Source organism: Leptonotus elevatus, chromosome 1 (genome assembly GCF_054856555.1).
Source record: "Leptonotus elevatus isolate MCC_2025b chromosome 1, RoL_Lele_1.0, whole genome shotgun sequence".
Taxonomy (NCBI): Eukaryota; Metazoa; Chordata; class Actinopteri; order Syngnathiformes; family Syngnathidae; genus Leptonotus; species Leptonotus elevatus.
In genome coordinates this window covers 14,753,106-14,766,220 of record NC_141239.1, presented here as the reverse complement: position 1 = coordinate 14,766,220, position 13,115 = coordinate 14,753,106, and the positions used below count along the sequence as shown (strand labels likewise).

Below are 13,115 nucleotides of genomic sequence, written 5' to 3'. Positions count from 1 at the left end.
CATTAAGATTATAGGAAAATGAAAATGTTTACTTGGATGTGAGTAAATGATGGGAAAATGGATAAGATAATCCATTCTAAAAGATTCATTAGTGACAGCCCTACAATCGTTTTAATACATCTGACTTCTCTGACATGCGCTAAGGTTCAGGAGCAAAAATCACATTAACCAGATAAAATCAAATGAATATTTTAATTGGGTATTACTTGACTTTAATCTATATTTTACATTATTAAGTGAAATATACTGTGGTCCTTTCGGGTTGAAGTTGACAGCTGACTGCACATGCCACACAATAAACCGGTGGAGCAAAAAAGCAGATGGCATTTTTGGCTCACTGCAGGTATATAATTTAATTTTGCCTTAAATTCCATAAATACACCATTGCATCATTAACAGATCTTTTTTTTTTGCAGAAATACATTTGTGTTCTCTTAGCAGTTTATTGCTATCATAACAGCAACATACTGTACTTTGCTAGACATAAGTAGGGGTATAAAAAATATTCGGCAATATATCGTGATATTACAGAACGCAATTCTCTAATCGATTCAATAAGTTGCCAAATAGATGTTCAAATTATGAAACTGATTGCAACAGATTGTTTGTTAAATACAGTGGCTCACAGTTATAAGCCTGATGGTTCAGATAAATAAATACACTGTCATACACATCTTACAGTGTACGTGTACAAGTTTACTGACAAGTATTTTCTAAATTTGAGTATTAAAAAATCGCAATAATCAATTTACAGATTTGAATCAGGATTAATCGGTATCGAATCGTGCCGTGAATTGTGATACGGATCAAATCGACAGGTACTGGGCAATTCACACCCCTAGACATAAGGGTAAAAAACAACAATAACATATGCAGTCACTTCAGAAGATGTCAAAAGCGCCTGATGTCTCCCAGTGTATGTGTTCTCTCTCTCTCTCTCTCTCTCTCTCTCTCTCTCTCTCTCTCTCTCTCTCTCTCTCTCTCTCTCTCTCTCTCTCTCTCTCTCTCTCTCTCTCTCTCTCTCTTTCTCTCTCTCTCTCTCTCTCTGGAAGACAGCCCAAATATCTCCGAGAGTATTTAAGGTTGCCGACCCCTGGGCTCGCATCTCCCACTCCTGTTTTGATCCCCAAAAGTTATATGGACCATCACCAGCCAAAATGCGCGTGCATGGTCCTCCTGATGCAAACATGCTAAGTGGCTAACAACAACAAAGCTGCAGACTAGCTCGCCCCTTTTCGTTTTTTTTTTTTGGTAGGGATGTTGTGATTGCTCATATTTGCACAGATGGATCACAGTGAGCGTGCGCATTGGAAAGTTGGCAGAAACAATCGGATTGCTCCAAGTTTGCGCCATGTTGTGTGCGCACGAGCACGCCCTCCCACCTCCCTCCGCGTCCAAGCAGCAACAAGTAGGCTAGTGCTAGCCGGGCGTGCTAACATGCTAAAAACAACAGCAAGAAAATGATGACTTTGTTTACCTTCGCGATGGCCTTTTTGTACCTCATGACGGCCTGTTGGACAAGCGCGTACACGTGAATGTTGCCATCCCCGCACGGCACGACCACGCGCGTCCGTCCGAAGCACACAGTCACTTTCATGGTCTCCCTCCGCGCTCGCTCGATGCTCCCAAGCCGGGCGAGAAGAATCGCAAGAAGTCCACAAGCGGCATGAGGCGGTGGGCGGCAGAGGGGGCGATCTCGCTTCGGTTCGGTTCGTCCGATGGTGCTTTCGCTAAAGCGCCTTTACGCTTCTACTCCCGCCGGACGACATGATTGTTTGCTTGCAGTCTGTCTTTCTCTCTCTCTTTCCGACCACCTGTTTAGTGGAGCTCGCTCTATCGATTCTCCTTCTTTCCTTCCCGCGCTCGCTCGCGACGCCTCCTAGCGCGTGCCCGCCTGGTCGCCCGGTGACGCGTTCACGTAAACTCGGGAAAGCTCATTTTTCCAATCCCAAAACTAAAATGCTCTCCATCGCTGAACAAATAATTCATGTGATTTATTAGGGGAAAATATTCAGTATCAATAACAGATTTTTAAATGCAAATCTGTCTCGTAACAGACGGCAGAGTAAAATCAAAAGCAACTAACAAAATTAAAGCAAATATCAAAGTGTGCTTTGTAGTTATATAATTCATGATATTACATCATAGCACAATATATCATAATTTGTTAATTTGGATTGATTTATTTAAAAAGCAGACAAAGGCAAAATGATGTAGAATAATGCATGTGATATAAATTGTGATACAAAAATCTGATTTATAATGCTTTTTCAAATTGCTTGTCCCCTCCTAATTTATTTTCATATTGTATCATGGTCAATGATGCATGCGCGATATCAACCAATCGTGTCTTTATTTGTATTACAGCTTTCATATTTAAAAAGCACCACAAAAATAGCTAGTGCTACGCTGTAACAAAATACAGTAGACATTTACGACTTGGTACAGAGATTCATTCAAAGTGGTGACCAATAGTACGGTAATATTGATCAACAGTTGACGAAGAAAATACTATAAAATGATCTGAAAAGTGGTTAACAAAAAGAAAGCCCCCCAAAATTACATGAAAATAAACATGATGAAGAATGCAAAAATATTAGTACGTAACATACGAAGTACTAACTGAAAATCCAAAATATTTGCAAACAAATCCTCATAGACAAATTATTGTAATAAAATTTGTGTTCAGGACCAGCAATATCCCATCCATCCATAAATGCATGCATACATGGTAATAAGTGACAAAGTCTACATTACACTGTAACATTTGAACCCCGATATTGACATTATTGCGTCCCTAAAGGCAAAAAGACAAATTAATACTTTTTTAAAAATATATACTGTTCTGACTTTTCCTAAATACAAATAAAAAAGGAAAAGCGAGAGGTGAAAAGTTGGGCATTGCATCACAAATGCTTGAAGATACTTGCAGACTTTAAATTAAAGCAACAAAGAACATCACCGGCCTGAACGTTCCGTGATTTCAAAGCCATTGTCCCAAAACAAAAAGACTATATATTTTTTTCTTTAAAAATAGAAAAAAGTAGACAAATGTTAAAAATTAGACAAACGTTTACATGAAAACACAAAACTTGAATGAAAATGAGAGTTGAGGAAATAAATATTTTCATCTTCTTTTTGTCGGAAAATATTTGTGTTTCCATCCATCCATTTTCTTAACCGCTTGTCCTCACAAGCGTCCCGGGGGGCGCTGGAGCCTATCCCAGCTGGATTCGGGCAGTAGGCAGGGTACACCCTGAACCGGTTGCCAGCCAATCACAGGACACACAGAGACAAACAACCATCCACACTCACAGTCACACCTATGGACAATTTGGAGTGTTCAATTAACCTGCCATGCATGTCTTTAAAATGTGGGAGGAAATCGGAGTACCCGGAGGAAACCCACGCAAGCACGGGGAGAACATGCAAACTCCACCCAGGAAGGCCAAAGTCCGGACTCGATCTCCAGTTTTTTGCACTGGGAGGTGGACATGCTAACCGGTTAGCCACCGTGTTGCCCTATTTACGTTTCACTTTTTGAAATAAATCTACCAGTCTTCTAAATGTGAAAGCCCATGGGAAAAACTCCAAAGTAGTCGGGGATGTTTACATGTACACACCCGGACTAAATTGTTGTTAATCAATTCAAGTCAACTTTATTTATAAAGCATCTTATCATATGACTGCAACTCCAAGTGCTTTACAAAATAATCAATGAAAGAAAACCCTACAATGGTCACTAAAACCATTTAAAATTTACAAAAGTCACAATAAAAATAAAATAGTGGAAATTAAACAATCAAAATCAGTCACTTTTTTTTAAATTGTCATCCAACAGAATTGTTAAAAACACAAACTAATGAAATTGGTCTGGACAAAAATGATGGTACCAACCCATAATGTTTTGTTACACAACCTTTTGAGGCAATCGCTGCAATCAAACGACTTCTGTAAAGGACAGTGAGACTTGTGCAGCTGTCAACAAGTATTTTGGCCTACACTTCGTGAGCAAACTGCTCCAGTTGGCTCAGATTTGAAGGGTTTCTTCTCCAAATGGTATGTTTCAGCTCCTTCCACAGATGTTTCAATGGGATTTAGAGCTGGGCTAGTTATAAGATATAAGTTGATGTGCCTTGCCAAAAGGTTCTATTTTTGTCTCATCTGTCCAAAGGACATTCTCACAGAAGTTTTGTGGCTTGTCAATGTGCATTTTCAAAATTCCAATCTCACATTTGTATGATTTGCTTGCCAAGAAAATGAATGAATGAACATGAAGTGTACCAGGAAAAGAACACTGATTTTGATTAGTTTTCAATACATTTGTATTTTTCAAGTGATTTCAGTGACCATTGTGGGGTTTTCTCTAATTAACAGAGGGATACCAACTATTTTGTTCACGTGTGTATGCACAGTAATTAATTAATAGAGACCACCGTGTCTTAAATGCGTGCCCATTTCACGTATGCTTCTCTCAGACACACCAGAGCCGTATATAGAGAGAGACACTACTGGTCACATGGGATACGGATGCCATCTTGTTACCCTGCTGAAACCGAGTTGGCCAAAAACTCTCTATATACGGCTCTTAGACACACGAGTCAGCAGCGCCCTCTGGCGGTCACCAGTTCATAACACCGACGACCTCTGGTTGTTACTCGATGCCTAATTTGCATTTAGTGATTTTACATCGTAAATATTTTTGTAAAGTGTCATTACACGGGATTAATTATTGATTAATTATCTTGTATGTATGCACACTGCACAGTCTTTTATGAAGACTAATCAAAGTGGCTCTGATGTGCCTATTTCAAGTATGCTTCCCTCAAACCCACGTGCCATCAGCGCCCTCTGGAGGTCACCAGTAGATAACAACAATGTCCTCTGTTTGTTAGTGCGCGTTGCTATGGTAACGTAACGAGCATGATCTTAATACCTAAAATAGCATTTCCGGTTCATCAGTAGTGATTTTATAACTTAAATATTTCTGTAAAATGTCATTACACGAGATCGAGTGATTGATTGATTGATTGATTATTTTGGTATCCTCAATTTTAAAACTGTACCAAACAAGGTTTAAGGTTTCAAAGCAAGGTTTCAAGATATACGGAGGGTTTGGAACCCAGGTTAGAGTTTCAAGCCAGGTTAGGGGGCGAATGTATGGTTTCAAACAGGCTTGTGGGGTCCGCGCAAGCGTGTTACTTCAAAGTCCTGATTTTGTCTTTGAAGAACGAAGCCGGAAGTAGCGGAGGTCGGTGCTCTCACGCAGTTTCTCGTCATCAAGCACTCTTTGTCGCAAAAGCGTCTGGTCGTCGTCATCTGCTTCGTCGTCGCTGACGTGAATCGACGCGAGCCCGGTCACACTTCGTCACCAGTGACGACGAGCAAGGCGTCAAAGTTTGGGTAAGTCACAAATCAATCAATCGACTAATCAAACAATCACGCAGTCGCTGATTTCACGTTAAAAGTGCACGCGAGTTGAAGCTGAAAATGTTGGAGATGAGTCAGCAGGAAGAGCAAATTCGTGTCAAGTTTAGCGCTGTGACGTCAATGCAGCCAGACCGGAAGTGGGATCATCAAAATAAAAGGGACGCGTCAAACTTGTGGTTTGGTTGGTTTGGTTAAGGTTCAAGTCAAAAGTCGGGGTTTTGATTTCAAGGCATAGTTTGGGTTTAAAGACTGGGTTTTAAAGTTTTAAACAAGAGGTAGTGTACAATGTTTGTTTGTTTGTTTTGACTATTAGGAGAACTACAGTTCATGTGAAAAAAAGTCACTCATCAACATCCATCATTCCAACATCACTTGTGCTAAATGTTTGTCACTTCCTGTGTGAAAGTTATCAGTCATCATCTTTCACACACACACTTCATTTTTTACTCATCACGCATAGACGAACAACATACAAGTCGCCTGTCAATGTCAGACCATATATAGACAAGCAATGGATGCCGTTGAATGTAAGGGCATGTGGTCAGTGGACTCTAGCTCTGATATTTTTGTAATGTGGGAGAAAAATCACAGATTGTAACGTTCTACCCAGAATCTCAGAACTGCATGGTTCAATTTTTGGCTTTTGAAAGCCTATCCAAAATGTGATCTTTGTTGCTGTTGTTTCTGTTCAGAAGCAAGCACCGATGGACGACAGCGCCAGTGACTCGACAGTAGATGAGGAAGCGTACCTGGACGGAGCGTCTTCTCTACAGGTAAACGCCGTACCACTTTTTTGACGTAATACAGCATGAATTTTTTTGTTGTGCGGGCTGGTCATGTGTTCTGGACGCTTTGTGCGGGTGGGACGGTTGTCTTCAGTAACACAGGCGCCATAAACCACACAGCAACACTGCCGACAATGTACAAGGGAAATAAAGGTTGATTAGTGTTTAATGTCAAGCCAGGGGTAGTTTAAAACATTGTTAGGGTTTAAAATTAGAGTTATCCTGTCATCATGTTCAGGTTTCTAGCTTGCGGGAAGACAACAACTCCGACGGAGGCTCGCGCAGGAGGCGGCTGATGCCCTCCACACAGCCGGCTTACCAGTAAAGCAACACGCTAACATCACACACTTACATGAATTAGCATGAAACCTCGCAATGTTTTTCATTTTCTCTCCCCTTGCAGGAAAGACCTTGACGAGCTTTCCTTGCACTCACACGATTCTCAAATGGACGACGACATGAAAGAGGAGGAGCATGACTCGACTTCCTTGGCACCGACAAGCTACTATGCGAGATCGGGGCAATACGGTTAGCGATAAGACACTTAAGTTTGCATAACAACACAATTCTGTACCACAATACACACAAATAGAGATGCTCTCACACTCACTACCAAGACACTCTCATACACTACTGAACATTTCACCACTCACACACTTCACATTAATGTTCTCATACACAGGTTTTTTTTCTTCTGCTCACTCACACAACCAAAAACCTATCACACACATTAGCAAAATGCTTTCATGCACACTACTGATTTTCTTTGCTCACACTCACCATTGAAACACTCTCACACATCATGTGCTCTCACACATCCTGCTGAAAGGCCCTCACATCAGGTAAAACACTTTCACATATTCAGCATAATGCTCTAATGCCCTTTACTGACCCCCCCCCCCACTCACACAGTCCACTGAATCACTAGAAAAATGCTCTCTTGTACATAATTTTTTTTCTTTATTTTTCCACACATTCACTGCTGAAACATTCTCATTAACACACTACTAGAACAATCTTATACAAAAAATGCTCTCACACACACAGATTTTTTTGCCCACACATGTTACTGAATTATCTCATGCTCACGAGTGAGTGAAACACACATCCACTACTGAAACACTCACAGGCACACAAATTAAATGCTCTCACACTTACACACTTCAGGTAGTCATGAGTGACAACCTGATAGCTAATAATGTTAAGGTTCCATTTCCACAGCCGCCATCTCGGAGAGCGCTGCCGCCGCCTCACCGGGCAGCACCCACCAGTTCTATATCCATGCAGGACAGATGATCATACAAGGTATGGTTTTAAAGTCAGGCTTCCAGATAGGATTTGAATGTAAGCTTTCAAGTCTGTGTTAAGCATTCAAGTCACGATTCCATGGCCGGGTTTAGCATTTCAATCAAAGATGGTTAGGGTTGAAAGTGGCGTTTTCAAGCCAGGGTTAATGTTTTGAGGGTTTAAAAATTGAGAAACTGCTCTCCTATGTTGTGTCACGTGTTTGTGTATGGGCCGCTTACTCTCCCCAATATGAATCTAGACTACAAATTGTTAACAAGATTGCAGAATTTGCTTCTCAGGATTTTGTACTAGGACTGAACCAGTTTTTTCAAGGTATGTTTTGTTTGGAGACCCCCATGGACAAAATCCTGATCAACAAACAAAGCAATGTTTTCATGTTGGCTGAAGAATCCTTTTGGTAAATGTGCACCGTCTTCAAAGTTAGGGTTTCAAATTAGGCTTAACTTTTTAGGGCAGAGTTAATGTTTCAAGGTAGTGATTCAAACAAAGGTTAAATTATGGTTTCAAGCCAGGGTTATGGTTTTAAACTGTTGTTCAACTGCACTGCATGAGTGTTTAAGAAGAAGAAAAAAGCTGAAAAAAGTATTTAACAGTTAAAAGTTCTGTCTTCCTAACTTGACTCACAAGCCATCGTCTTTGGCCGCTCGCCCCGCCTCTCTTCCCAGAAGTAGCCAATCAGAGTGCCCTCTTGTTTGTCGATCCAGTCCAGTTGCGTCACTGCCTCTAAAAATAACCCCTCCTCCCCCTTGACATTATGGTACTCTGGAGGAGGGGAGGAGGAGGAGGGGCTCCAAACCAGCGCGTCTTCACTGACTTCAGCGGCCGCTGGTGACGTCATCGTGACGCCAATGACGGTAATTGTAATCCGGCCGCAAAATTGACGAACGGCCAGATACAACGCAAGTCTACCAAGGAAGTGAGAGCGGAGCGCCATTACGAATTTTGCCGGCCAGCGAGGCAACAAAGGCGGTTTAGCAGTTCATTGTTTGCCCACTTTCTGCTTGGTTCTGGCTCACTGGGGAACAGCAATGGCCGTCACCGGGGATGAGACGGAGTCAGGTACGGTAAACTTTTTTTTCCTCCTTTTTTGGGGTTGGGGCGAGGGTGGTGGTCACGATTAGTGTCGTCTTCCTCTTCTGTCTTTTTTATTGTCTTCCTCTTCGTAGCGTCTTTTTTTTTTTTTTTATAATCTTTTTTTCGTTCTCGTCGTCTTCCGGTTCTAAGCCGCGCGTGCGCACAATAGCCACCGAGCAAGTATTGTACACGTATTCCACCCGTGCTTCCAACACGGGTACATAGTCAATGTTGACTTCTTCTCTTTTTTTAACGACTTTTACCTAGTTAAGAAAGTGTACACATGCACGGACATACACATATCAACGAGTTCACACACTTTGCTCGCCGTATTTTGTTGTATAACGAAAAAGTTGTGTGTCCTGGTGGTGAGCAACATGTTGTCGGGCAGATTGGCCACAAGAGTGTGAGGTAGGGGAGGGGAATGGGTAAAGAAATTGCTTTGACGTCATCGTAGCTTCCTGGAACAGAAGAAGGGAAGAGGGCGGGTGTGAGACGCACGCAGTGACGTCAACAAGTCCCTCTGTTATCACTGTGTGTATGAGTGAGGGGCTGGCGGGTCAAGCTGACTCATAGTTGACATTTCAAATAGTTAGATAAAAGAACAAATGGTCTGACTTCTTATGTCAACATCTGTATTTAATAGAGCAACAATATCACAACGCAGATGGACAAGACATTGCTTCCATTTATTAGCAAAAAATATGTATACTTGGTTAAACACATTACAGTACATCACATTTTCTATACCGCCAGTATAATGTTGTTATAATCTTTTTATTTGTTCAATGGTCCAAATGGTAATTTGGCACTCCAATAAAAATAATATATATTTTTTAAAAAGACAGCAACCATATAATTGATGTTTTCATTTGACTGATAGGTCCACTATACAGTGAACCCCCACAAACATCTTGACATGTGGCCCAAGCATAAAAAAAATAGTGAATAAACAAGCTTTTCAGTGAATAAACAAGGATAGATTCCTTAGATAGTGATTAGAGACGAGGGAATGAGTCATCATAGAAATCATGATCATAGATAATTATAGAAAGCTTTTTCATGTGCATTAGCTAGCTAGCAACAATTAATGAAAACATAACATGTCAGAGATAATGATGAATTATGTGTTGTCGACCGCAGCTGCCACCGGCGACATCCCCGTTTGCCAGTTGCGCTCGCCCACCTCAAGCCTGGCCCACAGCATCGTGTTGGCGGCAGCATCACCGAGTGCCACGCACAGCCCGCTCTCGCACCACACCGAGGAAGTCACCCGCAAGAGGGAGGTCCGGCTCATGAAGAACAGGTAGGCACATGGACTGGCGACCAGGCCAGGGTGAAATTGTCTGCTTTTAATTATTTCTCTTTGTCTTTTGGCAGGGAGGCTGCGCGGGAATGCCGGCGGAAAAAAAAGGAGTATGTCAAATGTCTAGAAAATCGCGTTGCTGTGTTGGAGAACCAAAACAAGACGCTGATTGAGGAACTGAAGGCACTCAAGGACATTTACTGTCACAAGGGGGAGTAAAAACCGCCCGAAAACTGCTCCCTATCATTTCCCGCCACCGCCGCAACCCAAAAAAACTGTTGTGACGGCGCTCAGGCCTCTGCCATGCTGCAACCTCCCTAACTTGTGTCCTGGGAACGTCGTTCGGTTCTGGACTCTTGAGAAGCGCTCTGTTGAAAGATTGGAGGGGGGACTGCCTCCCGAGAATGGCACCCCGTTTGTGGCATTTTCGCTTTAGTTTCTGCCTGTTTTTTGTCTGCGTAGCGAGCGTTAACTTGCATGACTTCATTTCCAGCCATTTAAATCAGCAGTAAGGGGGGAAAATGGCAATTATTTTTATGGCCATGGGCTCCACTAATTGTAATCAAATCCAAACGTCATCAAGGATGTTGTAACTTGACCAGAACATGATAGGAGGCTAACAATGCTAAGCCACAACCTAAATGCTATTTGTTTTATTATTGTCAACAAAGATTAAAGACCAGAGGTTTGCCATGTGAACAGTAATGTTATTCTTGGTGGCTGAAGATACTATGCTAATTGTGCTAAATTCTAACAGAAGTCGACAAAAAGTGGTTAGGAAGGAAGGAAGATGGCACGACAATATGAAGCTAACAATGCTAAGCATGCTAAAGGCTAGCTTGCCATGTAGTGTTCATGTGCAAGCACTACACTTACATTTCTAATGCTAGCATGGAATCAGAAATTCTATTCTCACAAGCTAAAGATGGTAAGATAATTTTGCTAAATGTTAACAAAGCGTGTTTATTTTGTTAGAAAAGTTAGTATTTGTGTGCAGGAACCCACAACATGCACGTGTTTATGATGGACAATGCCGCCTGCCTGCCGTAGCGAGAAGTGAAGCCACTGGCGGCTATATTGCGTTGCCACTCGCTAAACGGAATACATTGATTTCTCTGGAGTGTTTTTACATTATTTTCTGTCTCCACGGCAAATAAAGCTGCAGTGTGTGGCGTACAGTTGTACCGGTAAAGCTGAGAGAAGCGCTGCATGCACATTTCATCGGTAAGACTGCGATTTTATATATGCGTATATCTCCAAGTGCCACTCAAAGATTCGTCTGTGTCATGTTGTCCAAACCATCAACAATGAAATTAAAGAAAACCCCATCAATCAACATTTCAGTCACGATTCACGATACTGAGATAATATAGGCTGAATAGTCGATGCAAACAGTTAAGTTTGTTCTTTGAGGGTCTCTCTTTGCTGCTTACATGGATCCCGGTGTAAATCACACACTAATAACCAAAGAAAGAGCAGAATTTGTAACAGTGGCAACGCAAGATGGCTGCTGGCTTTTCTTGTCTTATACATCCATGAAACAAAATTTGCTACAGTAGCGTTAGCACTGATGTATTAACAATCCAATCCAGGAGTTGCCGGTGCCACAGTAATGCTATTCCCCAGGCGGCGTAGTATCCTGATGATTTTCAAGTTGTGCCTTTTTGGTTTAGTTGTTTCGTATGTGACTTTAATTAACTCATTCACTGCCATAAATTCATTTTAAAAAAAGATTATTAAAAATTAGGGGTAAGAGGCGATTAAAATTTTCAATTGTAATTAATCGCATGACTTCACTAGTTAACTCGCGATTAATCACAAATGTTATATCTGTTCTAAATGTACAGTAAAAAAAATTCTAGGTTTTCATACCCTTGTTAACAAAAGTGGAAAAAATGTTAAATAGAAATAGTTCAAATTAATTTTGACGTTTATAGGCGTCAATGGCAGTGAATGAATTAAAAAAATATATTAAAAATTCGTCAGGCGATTAAAGTTTTTAATCGTAATTAATTGCATGACTTGACTAGTTAACTCACGATTAATCACAAATTTCATATCTGTTCTAAATGTACGATAAAAAAATCTAGGTTTTTATACTCTTGTTAACAAAGGGGGGAAAAATTTAAACTAATAGAAAAGTTTAAATGAATTTTTTACATTTATAGCCGTCAATGGCAGTGAATGAGTTAATACAGTGAAGTATTATTTTTTGCTTAATAAGCGCAGCTGGCCACAGCTGCTGGTTACTCAAAAGTACAATCACTCACCAGTCAGACATCGACAGACATGATTGGACGCTGTGCTAGTAATGCTAAATGCTAACAAAGCTAGTCTGTTTTGTAACATCACTGTCTGATTTTTGTGGTCGTGTACAGGCAATAAACAACATTCTACGATAGCATTAGCACTGACGCTAAAGCTAATAAAAACATTAGTATAGATCATTAATTTTGTTGAACAGTAGTGCTTTTCTCCATGTTACATAAGACGGCATAGTGTTTTAAAAGGTAAAATGTTCAAAGATAATTGTCTATCAAAGCACAATCAAAAGCAGATCTATTATCAGTTATTATTAGTTATTTTTGAAAGATAATTTGACTTTTTTTTTTAACACGAGAGTCCCAATTGTCTTTTTTTGTACATTTTTCGTTTTCATTGTGGTGTAAATAAAATGTTTGTGTTTAAAGAATGGTGCTGTTTTTGTGTGTGCTTGTGTGTGTGTTATTGCCCCACAAAGGATGCTTTTGAATAGTTTCCATGGCAACCAGGCTCAGAACAGATGATGCAGGAAATAACGGTTTTTCTCCACTAAACTGCGATTTGCAGCGCGCTTAATGAAACCTACAGCCTCCTTTTGCACGTTTATACAAAATAACCTGCTAACACTCATACTTAATTAGTATTCAAATGATTTTTAAAAGGCTGAAATTAGTATTAAAAAATCGATTTTGGTTCAACTTTTAAAAGATAGCATTACTTTTGTTATTGCCTCAAACCAACTTTCTGCTGGCAGCCTGAATGGAATTTTCCACATACTATACGCACACACTTTGAAAGCTGGAAATTTTCAATAACAATGATGATGATAACACTAATAAAGTTAACAATAAGCATGATTGTTTTGTTAGCTTTAAATTGTGTTGTGCATTGTATGTTCTTAGAGGCTATTTTTCAAACCCACAGTTCAACAATGAGGAAGTTACAAAATA

At 40.6% G+C, this 13,115-nt stretch overlaps 2 protein-coding genes across 9 annotated transcripts in view; one reads left to right on the top strand and one right to left on the bottom strand.

The window, feature by feature from the left end:
- Positions 1 to 2,033, bottom strand: part of LOC147181003 (partitioning defective 3 homolog) — a 171,696-nt gene extending 169,663 nt beyond the window's left edge. For 6 of the 7 annotated variants that reach the window (XM_086076408.1, XM_086076433.1, XM_086076449.1 and 3 more), the window contains exon 1: positions 1,478 to 2,033. In XM_086076408.1, the coding sequence (XP_085932534.1) occupies positions 1,478 to 1,597 (120 nt within the window). In that variant the 5' untranslated portion in view covers positions 1,598 to 2,033. The remainder of the gene's footprint in view (positions 1 to 1,477) is intronic. The other variant, XM_086076457.1, reaches the window with a different exon arrangement.
- A 1,941-nt stretch (positions 2,034 to 3,974) lies between these two features.
- On the top strand, positions 3,975 to 11,239 carry LOC147181002 (cAMP-responsive element modulator-like). 2 transcript variants are annotated; one of them, XM_086076281.1, is made up of 8 exons: positions 3,975 to 4,059; positions 5,230 to 5,403; positions 6,126 to 6,203; positions 6,454 to 6,536; positions 6,619 to 6,743; positions 7,437 to 7,520; positions 9,741 to 9,903; positions 9,978 to 11,239. In XM_086076281.1, exons 3-8 carry the CDS (start codon positions 6,135 to 6,137, stop codon positions 10,120 to 10,122), a joined length of 669 nt encoding a protein of 222 aa, XP_085932407.1. In that variant the 5' UTR covers positions 3,975 to 4,059; positions 5,230 to 5,403; positions 6,126 to 6,134; the 3' UTR covers positions 10,123 to 11,239. The 2 variants fall into 2 exon arrangements, with proteins under 2 accessions (XP_085932407.1, XP_085932398.1); XM_086076272.1 differs by having other exon boundaries at positions 6,123 to 6,203.
- The last annotated feature ends 1,876 nt before the right edge of the window (positions 11,240 to 13,115 follow it).